The sequence below is a fragment of the Grus americana genome, chromosome 1 (genome assembly GCF_028858705.1).
Source record: "Grus americana isolate bGruAme1 chromosome 1, bGruAme1.mat, whole genome shotgun sequence".
In the NCBI taxonomy this organism is placed as follows: domain Eukaryota; kingdom Metazoa; phylum Chordata; class Aves; order Gruiformes; family Gruidae; genus Grus; species Grus americana.
This window is the reverse complement of record NC_072852.1, coordinates 188,897,171-188,915,690: the sequence shown is the minus strand read 5'-3', so window position 1 is coordinate 188,915,690 and position 18,520 is coordinate 188,897,171. Positions and strand designations below refer to the sequence as shown.

Genomic DNA, 18,520 nt, shown 5'->3' with positions numbered 1-18,520 from the left:
ATGCACAAAAAAAAAGCTTAAAGGAAGCAGGTGTATATGCCTGTATATAAAACATAATTGGTAAAGATCCAAAAAAACCCAATGGAAATGAAAAGTAGTCACCTAACAGTAAATATTCTCTGCTCCTCCCAAAGCCAGACACCTTACTGTTACGCTAACCACCATAAGCTGTAAACTTCTATAGCTTTTAGAACTCCTAACCTTTAGAATTTGCTTGAACAAGGTTTCATGCAAAGTGTTTTACTAAACTTCTGTTGGCATAGACAACAGTTGACAGGCATCTTGGAAGAGATGTTCCCCCAGCTTTTGTAATATTTGTAACTAATTTTATCTGCGTTTGTCAGTTTTAATACAGTTATGATGCTGTCTTTTGACACTGACTCTTGATGATCTTTCCCTTGTCTGTGATGGGGCAGAAAAATGTCTTTATCCCAGTATCTACCTGTTTACATTTGATCTGGGATGTAATGTTAGAAGGGCCAAGTTTTTATTAGTTATGGTCAGACATAGTTTATTTATTGAGAACTACTAATGGCAGCAAGACAGTTGCTTTTTTTTCACTAAATATGAATGGTGTTTGGATCAGCTGGATGTGAAGAGATCTCTGTTAGAGAGGCATAATTAAATTTTATGATGCGGAGTGCTAGAAATCTTTCATACAGGAAATAATTAGTTGTCTAGAGTAATGGTCAGCTTCGCTGATTGGTATGTGCTTCAATAAGTACTACTGCTTTTATTTTTTTTTTTATTACTAATATGAAGTCAGAATGATGTGTGGTTTACAGAAGGTCATAGAATGTTTGTTGGGTTTTTTTTAATGTAGCTTTTCCTCTGACATATCCAGGCTTAGAGTTTTTTAAAAAAAAAACCAACTTTTAGCTCAGTGACCTACTTAAATGTAGAGTGTCTCAGAGTGGATGCAGCTAGTAATGCTGAAGTGAACCATAAAATAATCTGCAGATCATGTTTCAACTTATCACTATAAAATTATTTCATTACAGTCCTTCATTACAATTTGAAGCTGCATGGGCATTGACTAACATAGCGTCAGGCACTTCTGCACAGACTCAAGCTGTTGTACGGTCTAGTAAGTATTACAGTTTGGGTTTTGAGGGTTGATGGATATTGCGGCTGAAAGGGGAAAAGGGGTATTTGGATAATAAATGCCATTTGTTATGAAAACCATTAAAATAATAGATGCATGTCTGTTCTGTTTCTCAAAAAAAAAAATCTACATTTGCTTTTAAACATTGATCTGTTTGTCACTAGCGATTAATATTAAGGATCCTAGACCTGATTTTTCCATAAAGAAGATAGAGAATGACAGATGATATAATGAGTCTGGCAAAAAAATGTTAGTTCTTTCTAATTCTTGAGTTGATTTCTGAAATCATGTACTGTTAATTCCGCTATGGCTAAAACTTATGCTAGGAAGTAATCCTTTCTACCTCAAAGGTATGTTCATAAATCTTATTAAAGTTGTTAAATGCATATAGTTATGTAAGGTTTCCCATTTGAATACAGAGTTAAGAAAATTACCATCATTTCTTTCACCATATGATTAGTATCTCCTATACAGACTGTGTTTATTGTGCTGTCTTTGTTGCTGCCTTAACCAGCCAGTAAGAGAGATAGGAAATAAATTCTGATGTTAATTGAAGATAAATTATTAAAATTATTTTTTCAGGATTATATATATAGCTTTTATGTATCAGCATGCTTATCTTAAAACAATCACCTTTATGCTAAATACCACATTTTGTTGTTAAACAAGAGACTATAGATAAGCAATTATGTAATAAACTATCTTGGCTTATTTGATTTTTTTTTTTAAAGTATATGAACCTGTCTTTCAAATCAAATACCATTTTGTACGTTTTAATAGCTAATAAAATATCTCACTAATTCTTAGATTCTACATAGATAGGATATTGGATCAATAGAATAAGAGTGCTTATCAGACCGAGCTTTGGATAAAAATCCAAAGCCTTTTAAAAAAAATAAAAGTTTTGAATGTCTCAAAATCCTGACATGGTTTGGGTACCTCTGTTTTTAGATTGCTTTTCTGGTATCTAAATATCATTGAAAATCTATTCCCAAGTTTTTTCATCCTTCCCAACTTGTTCATTGGTCAATCATTGTTTTCTTGCTTTTTCAAGTTCCTCAGTGTTATCTTATTTGACTGAATGAATCTAATGAAAAGGCTGTTTATAGCGTTAGCTTTGCAGACAAAAATCTGGAAAAAATCTTAAAATAAAAATTAAATTTAGAATTAAAATATCCAGCCAAAAGCATTGCTGTTACCTGAACAATTACTAGAAGTTCAGGCTGGGATATGTCTCTCCCAAAATCTGTTTAGCAAATGCTGGAAATAAAGAAAATGTGATAAAATTACTTCAGAAAAGCAAAAAGCGTTTTCCAAGCTTTACTCCTGAAGACAAAATGGAAGAAGTTTAGTCTAAAAGTCTCGCTGCTTTGGCTGGGAGATGACTAAGGGAAAACAGCCTCTCAGCTCTACTCCCTTTAGATAAGGGATGGTTCAAGGAAACAAAGCAATAGGCCCTTGCAGCTATAGAAGAAGAGGCTGGTGCAGCCTAAATACAAAAGAAGAAGGCCTCCTGCAATCAAGAGGGACAGATGGCAGTTGGAAGGCCCAGCAAAAGAGGAGAAGTACTATACATACAGAATAGATCTTGGCAGGAGCCAATTTGGAGCAGACGTAATTAATTTTTTGAGAGCAGTGGATCAGATAACCTGCAACTCACGCTTTCTCAGACTGTCCTCCTGCCTGAGTGCTGTTATGAAATAATTTCATTCGTGCTTTTGAAAGCATACCAGAATTGCAATCTAATATAAACTACATACTTGACCCTCCTCTGTGAAATAGGTTGAATACACATGTGGCTGAAGTGTAATCTCAGTAATCACTGAAAAGGAAGCTAGAATATTCCACTTGAGCTAATGGCAGTGGGATGATTGTTGCAAGAACAGTGAGAGCGTTCTTAAGCGACAGTGTGTTGCTGTCCCTCCTAACTTGTCAGTTGTAGGTAATTGCTGAATTACTCATCTAGGGTGGGGAAGGAATTTTAGGTTGTCTTTATTCTTCGTTGCTCTGTATTTTTCAGGAAAATGCATCAGGAGTTTTTGGCTCATTATCACATGTTAAATTATCAACAAAATATTGATTCACAGTTGCTCACAAATTGCGTTGCAGTTTTTTAAAATTTCTGAAGGTATTTCTACAAGAAAAAAATTCTTTCCTTCAACAGTATATAAATTGATCTATTTTACTTTGCTCAGACTATAGGATGAGTATGATCATATGTAGATTTTAAAAATTGCTGCAAGAACTACTGTCTTTCAAACAGTATGGGTTGTGTGAAGGGAAGTAGTGCATGGGAATAGTAGAGGGATGGTTTCTTAGCTCTATTAAATTTATTTAATTCAGCAGAGACTGATATCTAAAATCAGTACCACTTCCTTAATCTGGTATGTTGCCTGCATTATATAAGAGCAAATTAAAACGTGCCTTAGGACTGGCAGATGGATGTAAATCTTCACTGCATATGGAGACTAACTATAGCTACCTCTTGGGAGGAAGCTATTTTCTTAAAGTCAGGATTTGAAACATGTTTGCACAAGTAGGTATGTCATTCTGATTGGTATGTATTGTGATCTTGGATAACTGGAAAGTCTGAATTACCGGGACATTAAACCTAGCACCTGTATACTTGAAGGTCTTGTATATCACTTTGAGAAATATGGGAAAATGCTTAAATGTGGGCAGAATTGTTGTTTAATAGTTGCTTGTTCTCAAGTCTATTTTTTCCACTCTCTAGATATGTATAGAAATGTTTAACTGAGGTTTTGTATGCTCTTCATAATAGAAACATGTATCTTAGTATAAGGCACGGTAGCAAAAGTGTCTTGTATTAATCAATGAAAGTGTTGTGCATATACTATGTTCCAGTGAAAACAAATCCAATTTTTGCATTCTGTAGATGCAGTACCTCTCTTCTTGAGACTACTTCATTCACCACACCAGAACGTTTGTGAGCAAGCTGTCTGGGCTCTCGGAAATATTATAGGTAACTCTTGTTGTTATTATAATGATTTGAATTCAGGGAGTGTTTCATTTTGGAATTTGACTTTTTGAACATTGGCATTATCATATGAGACTATGTTTCCTCTAAATTCTGTGGCTTAATATAATTTTTCATGTGGCCAGAATTACATATGTACAGCCTATTTTTTTTCTAAAGAATAGTATCACTTGCTGCACAAAATATTAACAGGATAAATTTTGTGTCTTGTAAAATATACATACATATCTGTACGTATGTATATTTAATTGAACATGAACTGTTAGTAGTAGACTATTGGTGAGGAAACATAGAATTTCAGTATCCCAACATGTCATTGCATACATTTCAGGATTTTCCATTTTTAATGTAATTTCTTTTACAACAATTTTCATTTCTGTAGGTGATGGTCCTCAGTGTAGAGATTATGTCATATCACTGGGAGTTGTCAAACCTCTTCTGTCCTTCATCAATCCCTCCATTCCCATCACCTTCCTTCGGAACGTCACATGGGTCATTGTAAATCTCTGCAGGAATAAGGACCCCCCACCGCCTATGGAGACAGTTCAGGAGGTAAAGAATTACGAGACAGATAATTTTTTATACTCTGGGCTAGAGGCCAAATGTTTTACATTGTCACACTATGAATTTATGAATGGTTTTTTTTTTCACTGTCTTGTGCCACTTAGCAGTTGTTAAATGAAGTAATTTGACCAATTTGATGCTTCTTACTAAGGCTGTAATAAAGGTATTTAACATCTGAAACTGAGTAAGACTAAAGACTGATGAGCCATATAGTAAAATGGACACAACAAAAAATTAACACATTAGAAAGTGCTAACATACTCAGCATTTCATGTTTTCATCAAAAAAAAGGCTACGAACGTGATTCTGTATATAGAAGTATTCAAATGTAATTATTTTCAGTAAGAAGAAATGTAAGTAAACTAGTGAATGTACTGTAGTTTGTGTTTCAACTAGCTGTGAACATGCAGTCAATGTCAAGTCCCCACTTGAGAAGAGAAGCATCTGAAAATGCTTTTAAACTAGTGAACAGAGCAAATGTGGTGTTTATAGTGTAGGCACAGCTAGTAAAGTGATGCTATTTTACTAGAACGATAGTTGTAATGTACATAAAGTTCTTCATTTTAAGATAAATTCCAAAGCGTAGATACAGTTTTCGAAGCCATGTGAAGTGTAATACTGTTAGCAGCTAAACTTTAATGAAATTTTTAAAATGAAGCAGAGAACAGGGAAACTTCTACAAGTGATACTTTACTAAATAAAACCCCATTCTAAGCAGTCTTATCATGGCTCAGTTGTATATTTTCACCATATGTGAATACAAAAATAAAGTTTTACTTTAATCCAAGAGAGTTTTATAAATTGATATTAGGCTTATGATTTTTGTTATATTGTGTGGTAACAAAGCTTTCAAAATAGGAGGGGGATGTCTTATCTCTGTTGTTTGCTTGTTTTCCCTCAAAATACAGTCTGCTCTCTGTGTGTCTTTGAAATACAGACTGTCTTGTATTTTTACAAATTTTAAATATAATATTTTTATACATACTTTGAGGGAATGACCAGCTGCTGGGAAGTGTGTGAATGCAATATGCTGATGCAGTCTCAAGCTAAGCTTTGTGACTGCAGTACGTGGATTCATGATTGTGCAGCCCATTTTATTCTACTGTAATGACTGATGAACTTCTTTTCAGATTTTGCCAGCATTGTGTGTTCTCATTTACCATACAGATATAAACGTAAGTAATTTCTAAAGTGTTAGATATTTAGATTCTTTGTTTTCTCTAAAGAGAAAATGCTGCAAGATTGTGTTTGTGGCAAACTTGGTTTTGTGTGTTAGTTTATGTATAATTAAGTAGTAAATGCACAGTTAAAAATATGAAGTCTAATATAATTGTAGTCATTCCAAGCATGAAAAAGAAAGTGCAAACACCATTTCTGAAATATCTTTTCTAACAGATTTTTGTACCCTTTACATTAGAAAGAAACTACATTTTAAAAAAAATCCTAAGTGCCAGCTTTACCATCAGCTTCACTTGAATTCTGCCCCAATTTGTAATTTTGCACAGATGATATATAATGCGTGTGTAGGAAGAAAAATATTTAATTCTGCATATCAGTCCGATCAAATATTGTGATCATATGGGTAAATCTGACTTTTGTAACCTGTTGGGTGCCTGACTTTGCAACCTGTTTAACTAAGGAAATCACATACAAAAATATACTTAAATAAACAGCAATAAACTATTGTTTTGTGGCACCTTTGACAACTTTTCTTCAGGTTTTTAATCCTAAAACTTCAGTACTTCCTACATTCCTGATCCATGGGTTTACATATATTTTCTGAGTAAAATCCTAGAGGGGTAGACTTACCTCCCGAAGTTTTACATTGGGACTTCAGGAACAAAGATCTGTGTAACTAAGGGATACTGAGCTGCTCTTTTCCTCCTCCTCCTGTCAGGACTTTGTAATGTCTTTGACTCTTTGATCCCTATAGTGATCCTTCAATTTAGGGAAGCAGGAATTGAACCCGTGTGGTGGGTCTGGGGATAGAGCGTAAGATTGGTGGAACTGTCTTTTGTAACTTCCATGCTGTGGTAGTGGTATTTCTGCTGCTCTTTTAATGGTGAAGTAGGCTTGGCTCCACAGAATATTTGCAAACAGTTTAATCTGGGATTTTGCCAGGGTTTTCCCAGTGTAATGTGAGTGGGAGACAGCACATGGTGACTTTCCAATTCGTAATTTGGATAAACCTGACTGGAAATTCATAGCAAAACCAAACATACTTCTAACCTATAGACTTTTTTCCCCCTGCCAAATTTGAAAGCTTTTCCAAGCAATGATTGTGTGAAAGCTTCTTGAAGTAGATATGAGACTCTGTGATGCCAGATTTTGACTGATCTCAATTAGGGTGCCCGTCTTTTTGATCCCAAGAGTCAGGTGGTAGTTTGGAGGTACCAGTCTGGTCCCAGCCTCTGTATTGGAGCAGCAAACCTATCTTTGGAGATGAGTCAGTGATGCAGGTAGGTCAGCCAACAGTCCTGTGAGCGCTTCTGGCGGCTGCTGCTCTCGTCACCAGCAGGGCTGTGGGGCAGCAAACTGGTGAGGCACCATCTCACTGCTTCTGCTGCGATACTGGCTCCACTGCAGCACTTTGGGCTGTCCCTGTGGCGTTAGCGGGTGAGGGCAGCAGCAGGCTGTGTCAAGAAAGCATTAGATCTGTGCTGTCTGGTCCCCGGAGCTGGGTGGAAGCAGCCTGTGGGTCAGGACTTTAAAGTCCTTCCTGTGTTTCAGTACTGTATTATTTAGCTGTCTTAATAGCTGGAAATTTTAAACAGGTATCTGTTTTAAAAGTAGAGTAGATCTAGGTACCTCAACAGATGATGTCCTCAGTGGGGGTCCAGATTTCTCTTCCTGCAGTTCATCTCTAAGTGATGGGATATCCTTCTTTCTGCTAGCTTTGGTTCTGCTTCAAATACTACCTTTCAATCATTGTAACTTTTGTACCTTTCTTTTTGTGAGGGCTCTCAAATCATCCTTATCAAGTCATCAGTGACTTAGTCTTTGTTTTCTTTAAGATATTAAGATTGCCCTGCATGATAGTAATTTCTCTGTGGGTTTTCGCTTTGCTTGAACAGTTGCCACGTTACAATAGTTGCTAGTCCTTTAGTTGGTATAAAAATTCCTTTCCTTCATTGTGGATTTTAATCTTAATATGAAGGAAAAAAAAGGCATACATCCAGAACAGTTTGCAGTTTCACTTCAGAACTGTGGTATGGATCAGAAATGCTAAGATAGATGGGTTAAAGACTAAGGGAACTTAGGTATTCCATAATGAAAAGATAGCACAGCTAACAAATTACAGCAGTTCTAGGAGGCTGGGTTGGTATTTTCTTCAGAAAATTACTAGCACAACTACTTATCTGACTGAGCTGGTTGTCTATCTTTGAAATGCAAATCAAGCCCAACAGTTTACCTTTGTGAGATGTTGTATGCTGTCACTTTATGCACCAAAATGATATATTTAATTATAATTTTTTTGAGAGAAGACATAGAGAAATTATTACTGTGGAACAAATGGCCCCAATTTTCATAGTTGTACGTTATAATCTAACATTTTACTGATTAGGTCTCATTGTAACATTTGAGTTTTTCCTGTATCTAAATTGCATGCTTCCCCCGCCAACATGTGGAATGTTGATCACTACATTAAGACTGTTACATGGATTTTACTGTTCAGTGTGTAAACCATGTTCTTTCCAATTTGTAGATTCTTGTGGACACTGTTTGGGCTTTGTCCTACTTAACAGATGGTGGAAATGAACAGATACAAATGGTGATTGATTCAGGAGTTGTACCTTTTCTAGTTCCCCTTCTGAGTCATCAGGAGGTTAAAGTTCAAGTAAGTCTGGTTCAGTTGCTATTGAATAGTCCTTTGTAAGCTATTTTCTAAAAAATGTGCCTTAGAGTATTTATTACAGTGGAGTACTGAGATATAGCATTTATTGCTATAGTTGTTGCAGGTAAAACTGAATAAAAAATGTTGCCTACACTGGGGAAAAAAGATGATTAAAACAACAGAAGACTCAAACAAAACCATTCTAATATAGTTTTAAAGTAAAGCGACAGGTTAAACATTAACTTCCATTGTGTGATTACCAGGAGTGCCTTCCTTTTGTTGTCCTAAAATATTTAATGACAACAGATTTTACGTTTTCCAGAATTCAAGTTATATGCACTCTTTTCTGTTGCTGCATGCATGGTTGTGCATATTCTGTCTGAATAGCTTGTGGAAATCAATTAATATTTTGGAACTTTTCGAATGTTAAAATATTTGTAGATGCTGAGTCCTTTTAGTAAAGTAAATTTCTAATTAGCTGCAAAAGGTAGGTTAACTGGGTTTGTTTGATTAATTTCAAAGACAAGGGGAAACTAAAAGTTAGTTAATTCGTGCTTGTTTTTTATAAACCAGCCATTGTAATTTGGAGCTTTTTTATGTATCCGTGCATTTGTCGTGTTTGTTTAGTTTGTACTTTGGATGAGACTTGGCTGTCTTGAAATTTGTCAGACCAGTTCACTTGATGAAAAGGAGTCTCTCCAGTATTCTGTCACTTGTAAAGCATTTAGTAACCAATACATAGAGAGTCCATTTCTGAAAGTCAACTGAGAGTCACTAAGAAGAAAAGTAGTCGTGGGTTTTTTTAATTCTGTAGTGGAGAGCTGAATGCAAAAGTAAGCAACCTTGGCAGACATAGTCAAAGCCTAGAAACAGTTAATGTTAACTGTGACTCGGATCAGATACATAATGAATTAGCTCTTCTATTGTTTTAATATTCATTTAATTTCTAATCTTTGCACTTTTTGAGTTGAGCTGCAGTGCATCTATTCAGTAAAATGCTGTACTGTGTGTCTCTGTCTTGATGAAACAGTACCCATTTTTAGGATGTAGCTCAGAGGATGAAGTGCTAAATTGTATTTTGCAAAGTGTTTTTTATAAAGAGAAGTCTTAAAATGATCTTTGTTTTAGCATAAGTAACAGCAATGTCTTTAACATGCAATTTTTTTTTCCTTCCCACTTTGGATATTCAGACAGCAGCACTGAGAGCAGTAGGCAACATAGTAACTGGTACTGATGAACAGACACAAGTTGTTCTCAATTGTGATGTTTTGTCTTATTTCCCAAATCTCCTGACGCATCCAAAAGAGAAGATAAATAAGGTATGGTTTGTTTTTTCCAAACTTAATGTTTTTGTTTAAGAAATAAAACAGTACTCTGTAGCATATTACAGAAGAATTTATTACAGCTATTATTTCTGGCATGCGAGCAATTTTGTATGAAGACATAGCCTTTGAGGCTGGTGCTTAATTAGGGCTAAAGCCAAACAGGCTTAATGAGGATCCATGCATTGGTGTTGATGCCTAGTGCTTTTTGGGAGAACTGATGGTTTTTGCTTTGGAGTGTGATACTTTTTCTTCGTTTGCAAAGTAACTGGCTAACTTGCATTATAGTTTTTCATAATTAAAGAGTGTTACTTTTGGTTGAGTCCAGTGAGTTGAGTAAGGTCGACTGAGTTTTTCCACTCCACCTTTTCATAGTGGAGTTTGTTCTCTTGTCCATCTTACCTAGGGACTACCACTGTCTTTTTCTGAAAACTGTCCCTGCATTTCCTCTCCTTCCTCTTGGCAGAGGTAACTTCACTGCTGCAAGGACTGGATGGAATAGGGGGAACTGAAAGAAAGTGATCAATGCCCTCTTCCAGAGCTGTATTTCATTATTTGTATTTTTCTAATCCTTGTGCCATCTTCCACTGCAAAGATAGGGCTGGCTGAGGAGGAGGCTTTTTTGTTTAGCTTACGTGATTCTCCCACTTAGTGTACCATTGAGGGGAAATCTGTTTGTGAGAAATCTCTGTTTCTTCAGGCCCTGTCAGCTTCAAGAGCTCTGAAGAAGTTATCTTTGACAGTTCAAACTGCTGTGATTTGTTTCTGCTTGCCCTTCTAGCTCTTAGAAAAGAATGATGAAGAGCTCTTTTTGAATTCCCAGAAAGGAATTATTTTTGTGTAAGGGGAGTCTAGAAACGCTTTGAGTTTTAAGTGTGTATTGTGAGGGGCAAATACAAATAAAAGCAAGACACATCCCTGGAGACTGGAACCCGTTATGTTTTTTTCCTGCAGTACTTCACAACTGGCTGCTTGCCACATATGTTTGTCTTTTACTTAACATTGGAGCCTAAGATGTTCTGGATTGCCTTTACAAGTATCCCCCTTTGTAACCAGGAATTTGTAACTGCCAGTAGATAGCTGTTAGCTATGCGGATGAACCACCTGAAGGAGATAACTGTTTAGGTAAAGTCTCAGGACTGAGTGTCCTGTCTGATATGAGGTTATCTGAGGTTTTACCAGTTTTCCTATTTTCTTTACAAAACTGATTGAAAGTTTAAAACATGGCTGCGACTCCAGCAATGCAAAGTGGCTATAAGGTTTAAGTCTGTATGGACACACTCCTTCTGTAAGTAATACTCTGGTCCTGTAAATTAATCACATCAATTTTACAGTGATCCCCTGCATGTTTGGCTTTCACAGTGCAATAAGAGTTTGTGTGCTAGAACTGCTATTGGGGAGGAAACCCAGAGGTTCTGTTTAGTGATAGGTCATGGTACAATTTTAGGTTTTGAGGTTGTTTTGTTTAGTTTGGTGGTTGTTTTTTCATCTGTTGACTAGTTTTTAAAGGTATTTTGCTTTCTTGTTTTGACCAATTGCAGGAAGCAGTTTGGTTCCTTTCCAATATCACAGCAGGAAACCAGCAACAAGTTCAGGCTGTAATAGATGCTGGGCTAATCCCTATGATCATACACCAGCTGGCTAAGGTCAGTCAAACTATCAGCTATGCAAGTTGTCATCCTCTTTTTATAAATCTGACATGAGGAGTCTGTGATTTTTAATAATAATCTTGACAGATGTTTCCATGCAGATTTTAATGAGCTATTAATTTTATTTTTCAGGGGGACTTCGGAACACAAAAGGAGGCTGCTTGGGCAATTAGCAATTTGACAATAAGTGGGAGAAAAGATCAGGTATGTGTAGTGGGATTTCAAATTGTCACTAAAACCTTCCAGATGCAGCCATTTGTAAGAAGCACAATGTTGAAAGCACTTTTTTTTTTCTTCATTATTTAGGTTGAATACCTTGTACAACAAAATGTAATCCCACCGTTCTGCAATTTACTCTCAGTAAAGGATTCTCAAGTGGTACAGGTGGTGCTGGATGGTCTGAAGAACATCCTGATAATGGCTGGTGACGAGGCTAGCACAATAGCTGAAATTATAGAAGAGTGTGGAGGTAAGTGTTTATTAGGCTTTTAAAAAAAATAATTTGTTGGATATTATTCTGTCTTCCCCTTGTTGCTGTTGATATGTACTATAGCAGTTTTTTACCCTAGGCTATTTGAATTAGCAAGTGAGACTTTCGTAATGAGAGAAATTACTTTTTTTTTTTTTTAGTTCGGTTTAGGGATTGTCATGTTGAAGGATCTTTCTGTAGCTTAGGTATCTTTTAGGTTTAAATGAGAATTGTGCTTCTTTTCATTTGATTATTGAATATACTTTATTCTGTGGTAAAACACACAATTCTTGATTTAGTTTATTGCCTTGGAAGCAGTTTTTAGGATCATAATTTCATTACAGATCAAAGCTGGATGAGGAGTCGGGCTTTGAGATATTGCAATCCAAGTTTTAACACATGCTAATTAATGTATTATAGTAAGATAGCAGTAAAGGGATGTTTGAGAACTTACTATACTGGAAGTTTTCCCCTTGTATTGTACCATATCCAGTTTGAAAATGGAACTAGGGTTTTAAGCAGCTCTTGGTGTGAGACGTTATTGCCGTGTTGTTTGAAACTCGTATGCAATGCACAAATGAAGCCATATCCTTTGGGTGATACACAGAAAGCACAATGACTGGAACAAAAACTATGGAGCAGCTTATGTATGTAGTACATACTATATATGTAATTTTATCTAAAAAGAGAGAAGTTTCTCTCATTTCTTCTTCACAAAATGTGATATTCCATGGCATGCAAAGGTTCATAAGTTACTTTTTTTTTTTCATCTTAGAGGCAAAGATAGCAGTTGTGTTAATATTTGCAAACTGAGCTACATCTTTTCTAGTACGTTTCAGTAGTAATGTTTCATTATTTTTCTTAGTTAATTTTTTTCAAAATGGTAATTCACTTCAGTTTAAACTTACAAAACTCTTCTCCATTTTCTTTTATCCAGGGTTAGAGAAAATTGAAGCCTTGCAACAGCATGAGAATGAAGACATTTATAAACTAGCATTTGAAATCATAGATCAGTATTTCTCTGGTGATGATGTAAGTATGCTAAAGATTGAAGAGCGTATGCGCTGTGCTGTTAGCTTAGTAAGTACATTGTCATTGTTCCTCAGTTCCAATTGTCATGAACATAGGTTATCTGGGAATGCAGTTTTCCTGCTCCTTTTTCAGTATGGCTTCCCCTAATTGAAAGTCTTTGAAGAGTTTCTCACTACCAAGAATTTTTTTAGCAACATCAAGATGACCACTCTGGTTTTGACTAATAAATCGATTGACGCTGACCTAATTTTGTCACACTGACATGTAAATTGACATGTAATTACTTCTGATTAGATTCTAAACAGTTCTCTGGCTCCCCTTTTTACTTTCTCATACATCAGTCTTTGGAGTGGGGGGGTGGTTCCTTACTTTCAGATAGATCCCTATATTTCAGCTTTGTAGTTGCTCAGTCTGGATTCTGCATTGAAGAGAATCATCAAAACTAAGACTTGCAACTGATTCATCCAGACCATCTGATATTTTGTTGCAGCTTGATTAGGTATTTTGATCCTTTGGCTTCTAGCTCTTTCTGCTACTGGCTGCTTGTGAGTGCATCAGAAGCACTTCAATGAGCAATTTGAAGACATAGTAATTACCTTCTCTGGGCCATCCAGGGTGTCTGTAGTTCTGCAGCCTAGTAGAACTATATCTTCAATTCTTCTCTTAAATTGAACTCTCCAGATACTAGCTCTAACTTTAAGACTTGTTAATTTTCAATTCATGGATCCATCATGTGATTGTGAAGTTAGTCACCAGAAGTTAAGATCTGTGAAAAGTTCTCTCTGCTTGTAATGATTCTGTGAGCAGTGTCTAATAGTCTCCATAGTGACTCTGAGACTTCTGTAGCTAACTGAAGGGCACAGCCTAGTTGGTGCAGGTGGAAAAATACCCTTTTTGAGGTTAGTACTCCCTTCTGTGCATTTACTTTTTACATAAACTAATGTAATTTAATCTATGCCTAATTTGATGAATTTACCTCCTTTACCCTGCAGCAACACTTCAGATTATTGTTTATACTGTTACAAGGTTTTCTGGGGCTTCTGAAATTTGAAATTGTAAAAATACCATGATTGGGAGATAGGAGTTAAAACATAAAACCAGACAAATTTTTAGGCAGTAACTATAAGTAGGAAAATAACCTTTGTCATTTGAGGACTGGTGCAAAAGGAAAAAGAAAAACACACACACATCCCCCCCCCCCAAAAAAAAACCAAAAATCCAAATTGCCCTAGGGAGACAAGAGACTGGTTATGTTAGCCTGCTTGGCGGTGTTAAGATTGACTGCCCAGGAGTATTCCTGCCTTCTGTCACTTCAGGATCTTCTGTATTCTCACAAGATGTTGCTGGCTACTAGATATCCCTTCATTGTTAGTCCCATCTGCTCCTTTGAGCCCTATAAAGTGCACACGTACTTTAGGACCAGCACTAATGGCTTCCTGACTTTAGTTTATTGTGTTAAAGGCATGTGAACTTGGGTACTACAAAGTAACTTCACCTCTGCTGAAGGCAGACGTGGTAATTTATCAACTCACAAACATTTTGCACAACGTTCTGAAAACAGATTCGATCTTCATTCGGGCATGACGTGCCCCACTCTTTCTCCTGAGGATTGTTGCTGTTACCAAAGGCCTTAATCTCTCCCTCCAATTTAGGAGGATTACCTCACCCAAAGTAAAGAGAAACAAACATTTTAGGCGAGTCAGTTCTGACATCCACACTGCTCCCAAGGCCAGATCTCAGAAAGCTATTTAGTCCCCACACACAAGGGCTCTTACTTGCTTCCGAATGACACACAATTTGAAACGAGGCATGTGGTTCCTGCAGACAGGTTTGTAGAGGTGATGCGTCCAGTGAATAGATGCAGCTGATGGTTTGGAGGAGGATGGGTGGGGTTTGAAGTTGTGGGTATTGATGCTACTGACCATGTTATTTGCTGTTCCTAGGAAAAAAAAAAATCAGATTGCACTTACGAAAGCTATATAAAACTGCTCTGAAATGAGTAATTCTAAATCCTTCAGATTCTGATAGGAGATACTGACTACTCTTTTAAGCTTTATATAAGTGTTTCTATCAGCTGCTGAAAGAAAATGGGAGAAAGTACAATACTAATTTTGGAAGTTCCAACTAGTGATTAGCCAGCTCCAGAAGTACTGAAAATTGCCATTGAAAATTAAATTGCACAGCTAAAATAGCAACTGCTTTGTCCAAGCAGCAACCCAGTCTCTAACCATTTCAATTTTCTGTTTCTCTAATAATATTAGAGCAGAGTTCATGTGTTCTTTTTAAATATATTTGAGGAATTGAAAAAATTGATCTAATTTTATTGCAGTAATATTTAAAAAAGAAGAAGAGATGAACAATTGTGAATCTCTTCTATGTGTACCCAATTGCGCGGGGAATTGGTGTCTCATGCGCTTTTGTTGTTGTATTTTATAGATTGATGAAGATCCCAGTCTCATTCCTGAAGCCACTCAAGGAGGTACTTACAACTTTGACCCAACAGCCAACCTTCAAACGAAAGAATTTAATTTTTAAGTTCAAAAAAGTGCAGCTTCTCTGTCCCACACCAGTATGAAGCACCACCAGATGGCTACCAAGTGAAGAAACAAAAGGCTCCAAGACACACATGCCTCTTCGTTTTGATGCTTCTAAAGCAAGCCATGTATCGGTCACTTTGCAGTTGCCAAACGTCACTATCACATGGACTGTAAATGCATATGCATGATCTCTTAAACTGTTTCAGAATTCTTTTTAACAGTCCCAACTACCTTTATTTGCCTTTTTCCTGGTGCCACATGCTGACAACCGCAATCTGCAGTTTTGTTAAGAATATTCCATAGTGGTGGCACATTGGCTTTCCACGGAAAAGTAGCTTCTTTGGAAAATGGTGCGCTGTGGATCAAGACACTTTGGTATGATGCGTACATTTGGAAGACTTTACAGGGGCCCAGTTTGCTCTGAGCCTCCATCATCGTCCTCCACAAACATATTTTCATATACTTTATGTGGAAGAATAGATTCAAAAATACAAGCCAAATGAATTTCATTGGTGAAACTGAAATAAAAGTAACTTAAAAAAAAAACAAAACGAAAACAAACACTTGGCAATTGATTAAACACTTAAGTTTAAAACAAACAAAAAAACTACTTCATCTATCAGTAATTGATGTGTGTTCATTAACTGCCTCAGAAACCAGGGTTGGAGAATGAACTGTAGATTTGGACTGGTAAAGCTTTTGCCATTATACCTAATTTTTGAGAACAGCGAGCCCTATTTGACCACTCACTTCAGCCTGTGTGTTCCTGCTGTTTTGAAGTAATCAAATGCTGTGCATGGTATTTTACCTGAGCTACAACCTGTTATGGACTTGAACTTCTGTTTAAGCTGAAAGCAAGAGTCCCAGACTGTAGAGAAAAAAAAATTTCTGTCCAAAAATATATTAGTTAAAAAGAATCTTGCTTTCAACTTTCAGTAGTCAATATATTTTGTTTTAAATTGATAATTGGATATGGTTGATTTATATTGGGTTTAAACTGTGGAGCTTTCATGTTTACTGTAATTTAGTCTTAAACTATTTTTTACTTAGTAACCAGTGCTTATGATGATGTGGTTGGCAACAAACCAGCAACTACTTAGAAGCGTCATAAAAGCTTCATTCTTGGAGTATTGGAAGAGTAATTCAGAAATTAGTCTCAAATCTTATTCACGTGATTAAAAAAGATACAAACTGGTTGATGTGTGAGGCTGTATGGAAGCTGCCGTTATTCAGCATAAACCTGATGTGCAGCGCACATTAAATAACTTTACTTAAGGTATGTGAGGTCATTGCTTTTGGAAAATCGTCTGACCCAGTTGTTTTCAAAGGGATTGTGGTATTGCTGGGGCGCAGAGATGGATAATTTTGAAATTCTGTAAGCTATCACACAAACTGGTTTTGTTGCTGTTGTTTACTGGGTGTAATTTCCCAATGCATTGATGTGAAGGGATAGAAAAATCTAAACGAATTTAGTTATTGGATGTGGGTTGTATTTACTGTGATGAAGATAAGGCCAGATGCCATCAGAGCTTTGTGGATCAGCTGTTTTTCCACTGATGAACAACGCATAGCAGGTGTGCATTCATTAAATATATATCTGCCAAGGTGGAGCCACTTTAAAGAGTGAGTTGTCTTGTATCTCAACTGGATACAAGCGTATGTTTAAACTGCAAGATTTTTACTTGCTAGATAATCTGTTTTAATATAGTGGTTTGGCCTCTGATTATTTATAGGTTTTATAAATTTTAGAATCAATTTCTCTTTAAGGTGGCTCAGATTTTTCAACTCTTGTGCACATAAAATTGAGTTGGAAGTTCATTGTGCCTTTTTTCTTTTCCCAAAAGTTGAGTTGAAGCTTCATATGGTAACTGCATCCTATTCACACACTATAGTCTAAAATCTTGAAACTGTGTGGTGTTCGCTAAGAAAAACTAAACAATAAAAAGTCAAAGTTAGGTAAGGTCACAAAGTTTTTGTGAAATTAGAGTTCCAGCAGATGTTATTGTGAACAAATATTTCCCCCCTTCTAATTCAATTTAGTCTCCCTCTATGCCATATAGACTGACGGATACCCTGTTCAGCCTGCACTCCCTCTTATCCTAGAGATTACGTACAAATTGATACCGAAACAACAGTTTTCCACTACTGTGAAGATTTGATCCTTTTCTTGCACTCAATGCATTACATTAAAGTGAACATGGGAGAACTGGGTGAGGCAGGACAAAGCCTTTGCTCAGTTCTTTCTGTTGTGACCTTATCAGCTTTCGATTGGGATTGCACCATTTCATAGTTAATAAAGGAAACAAAGTATATTGCTGCACTTTTACGTTTTCAGAACAGTGTTTAAAATTGCATTGTTTTTATTATTTTTTTAAACTATCAGTTAAAATAGACTAAAACGTTCTTTCAAAGAGGCATCTAAATGTGTTCCTAATTTTGTATATGGGCTTAGGTTTTGTAACCAATAAAAAGCTGCTATCAAATACTATAAAAAAAAATGCAAGACCTTATTTTGAAGATGATGAAACTGCTTAGTCTTCATGGATTGATTTAGGGGGTTTTGTCTTTGACTCGATATTAGTTAGCAGAACTCCGCATCAAAGTTTGAAGTATGTTACAGGATTGAATAAAGCAAGCTAATGGCAGTCAGCTCTGAAATTTTGGATACTGTTCCCGGATGGAGTTTTATACTTTTTAAGGAGAGGTTTCCCAAACGTGTACAGGAGGCTGTGGTAATGGGCTGCAGCTGATCCACACAACTACATTAAATCGCGACTTCAGTTTAAAGCTGCACTGCAGTGTGAAGGAACTTTCACAGTCTTTTTCTACCTCCAGAAACATCCTTTCCAGGCTCCCGCTGCTGGGCTGATTGCTGATTCAGCACTAATTTTAAGCTTGGGGTGCTGTACAAGCCGACCTTACTCCTTCTGCCGGAGTCTGGCCTTCCATGGCTCTCGTAGCTGGACGGATGGCCGGCGTCCCTCACCTCAGGCACAAGTGACCCCATTG

General features: G+C 36.6%; 1 protein-coding gene across 2 annotated transcripts in view; it reads left to right on the top strand.

Moving 5' to 3' along the window:
• Positions 1–18,009, top strand: part of KPNA3 (karyopherin subunit alpha 3) — a 53,041-nt gene extending 35,032 nt beyond the window's left edge. For both annotated transcript variants that reach the window (XM_054826999.1, XM_054827010.1), the window contains exons 7-17: positions 1,002–1,087; positions 4,002–4,088; positions 4,486–4,655; positions 5,798–5,842; positions 8,374–8,505; positions 9,693–9,821; positions 11,366–11,470; positions 11,606–11,677; positions 11,780–11,942; positions 12,880–12,974; positions 15,411–18,009. In XM_054826999.1, the coding sequence (XP_054682974.1) occupies positions 1,002–1,087; positions 4,002–4,088; positions 4,486–4,655; positions 5,798–5,842; positions 8,374–8,505; positions 9,693–9,821; positions 11,366–11,470; positions 11,606–11,677; positions 11,780–11,942; positions 12,880–12,974; positions 15,411–15,509 (1,183 nt within the window). In that variant the 3' untranslated portion in view covers positions 15,510–18,009. The remainder of the gene's footprint in view (positions 1–1,001; positions 1,088–4,001; positions 4,089–4,485; positions 4,656–5,797; positions 5,843–8,373; positions 8,506–9,692; positions 9,822–11,365; positions 11,471–11,605; positions 11,678–11,779; positions 11,943–12,879; positions 12,975–15,410) is intronic.
• The last annotated feature ends 511 nt before the right edge of the window (positions 18,010–18,520 follow it).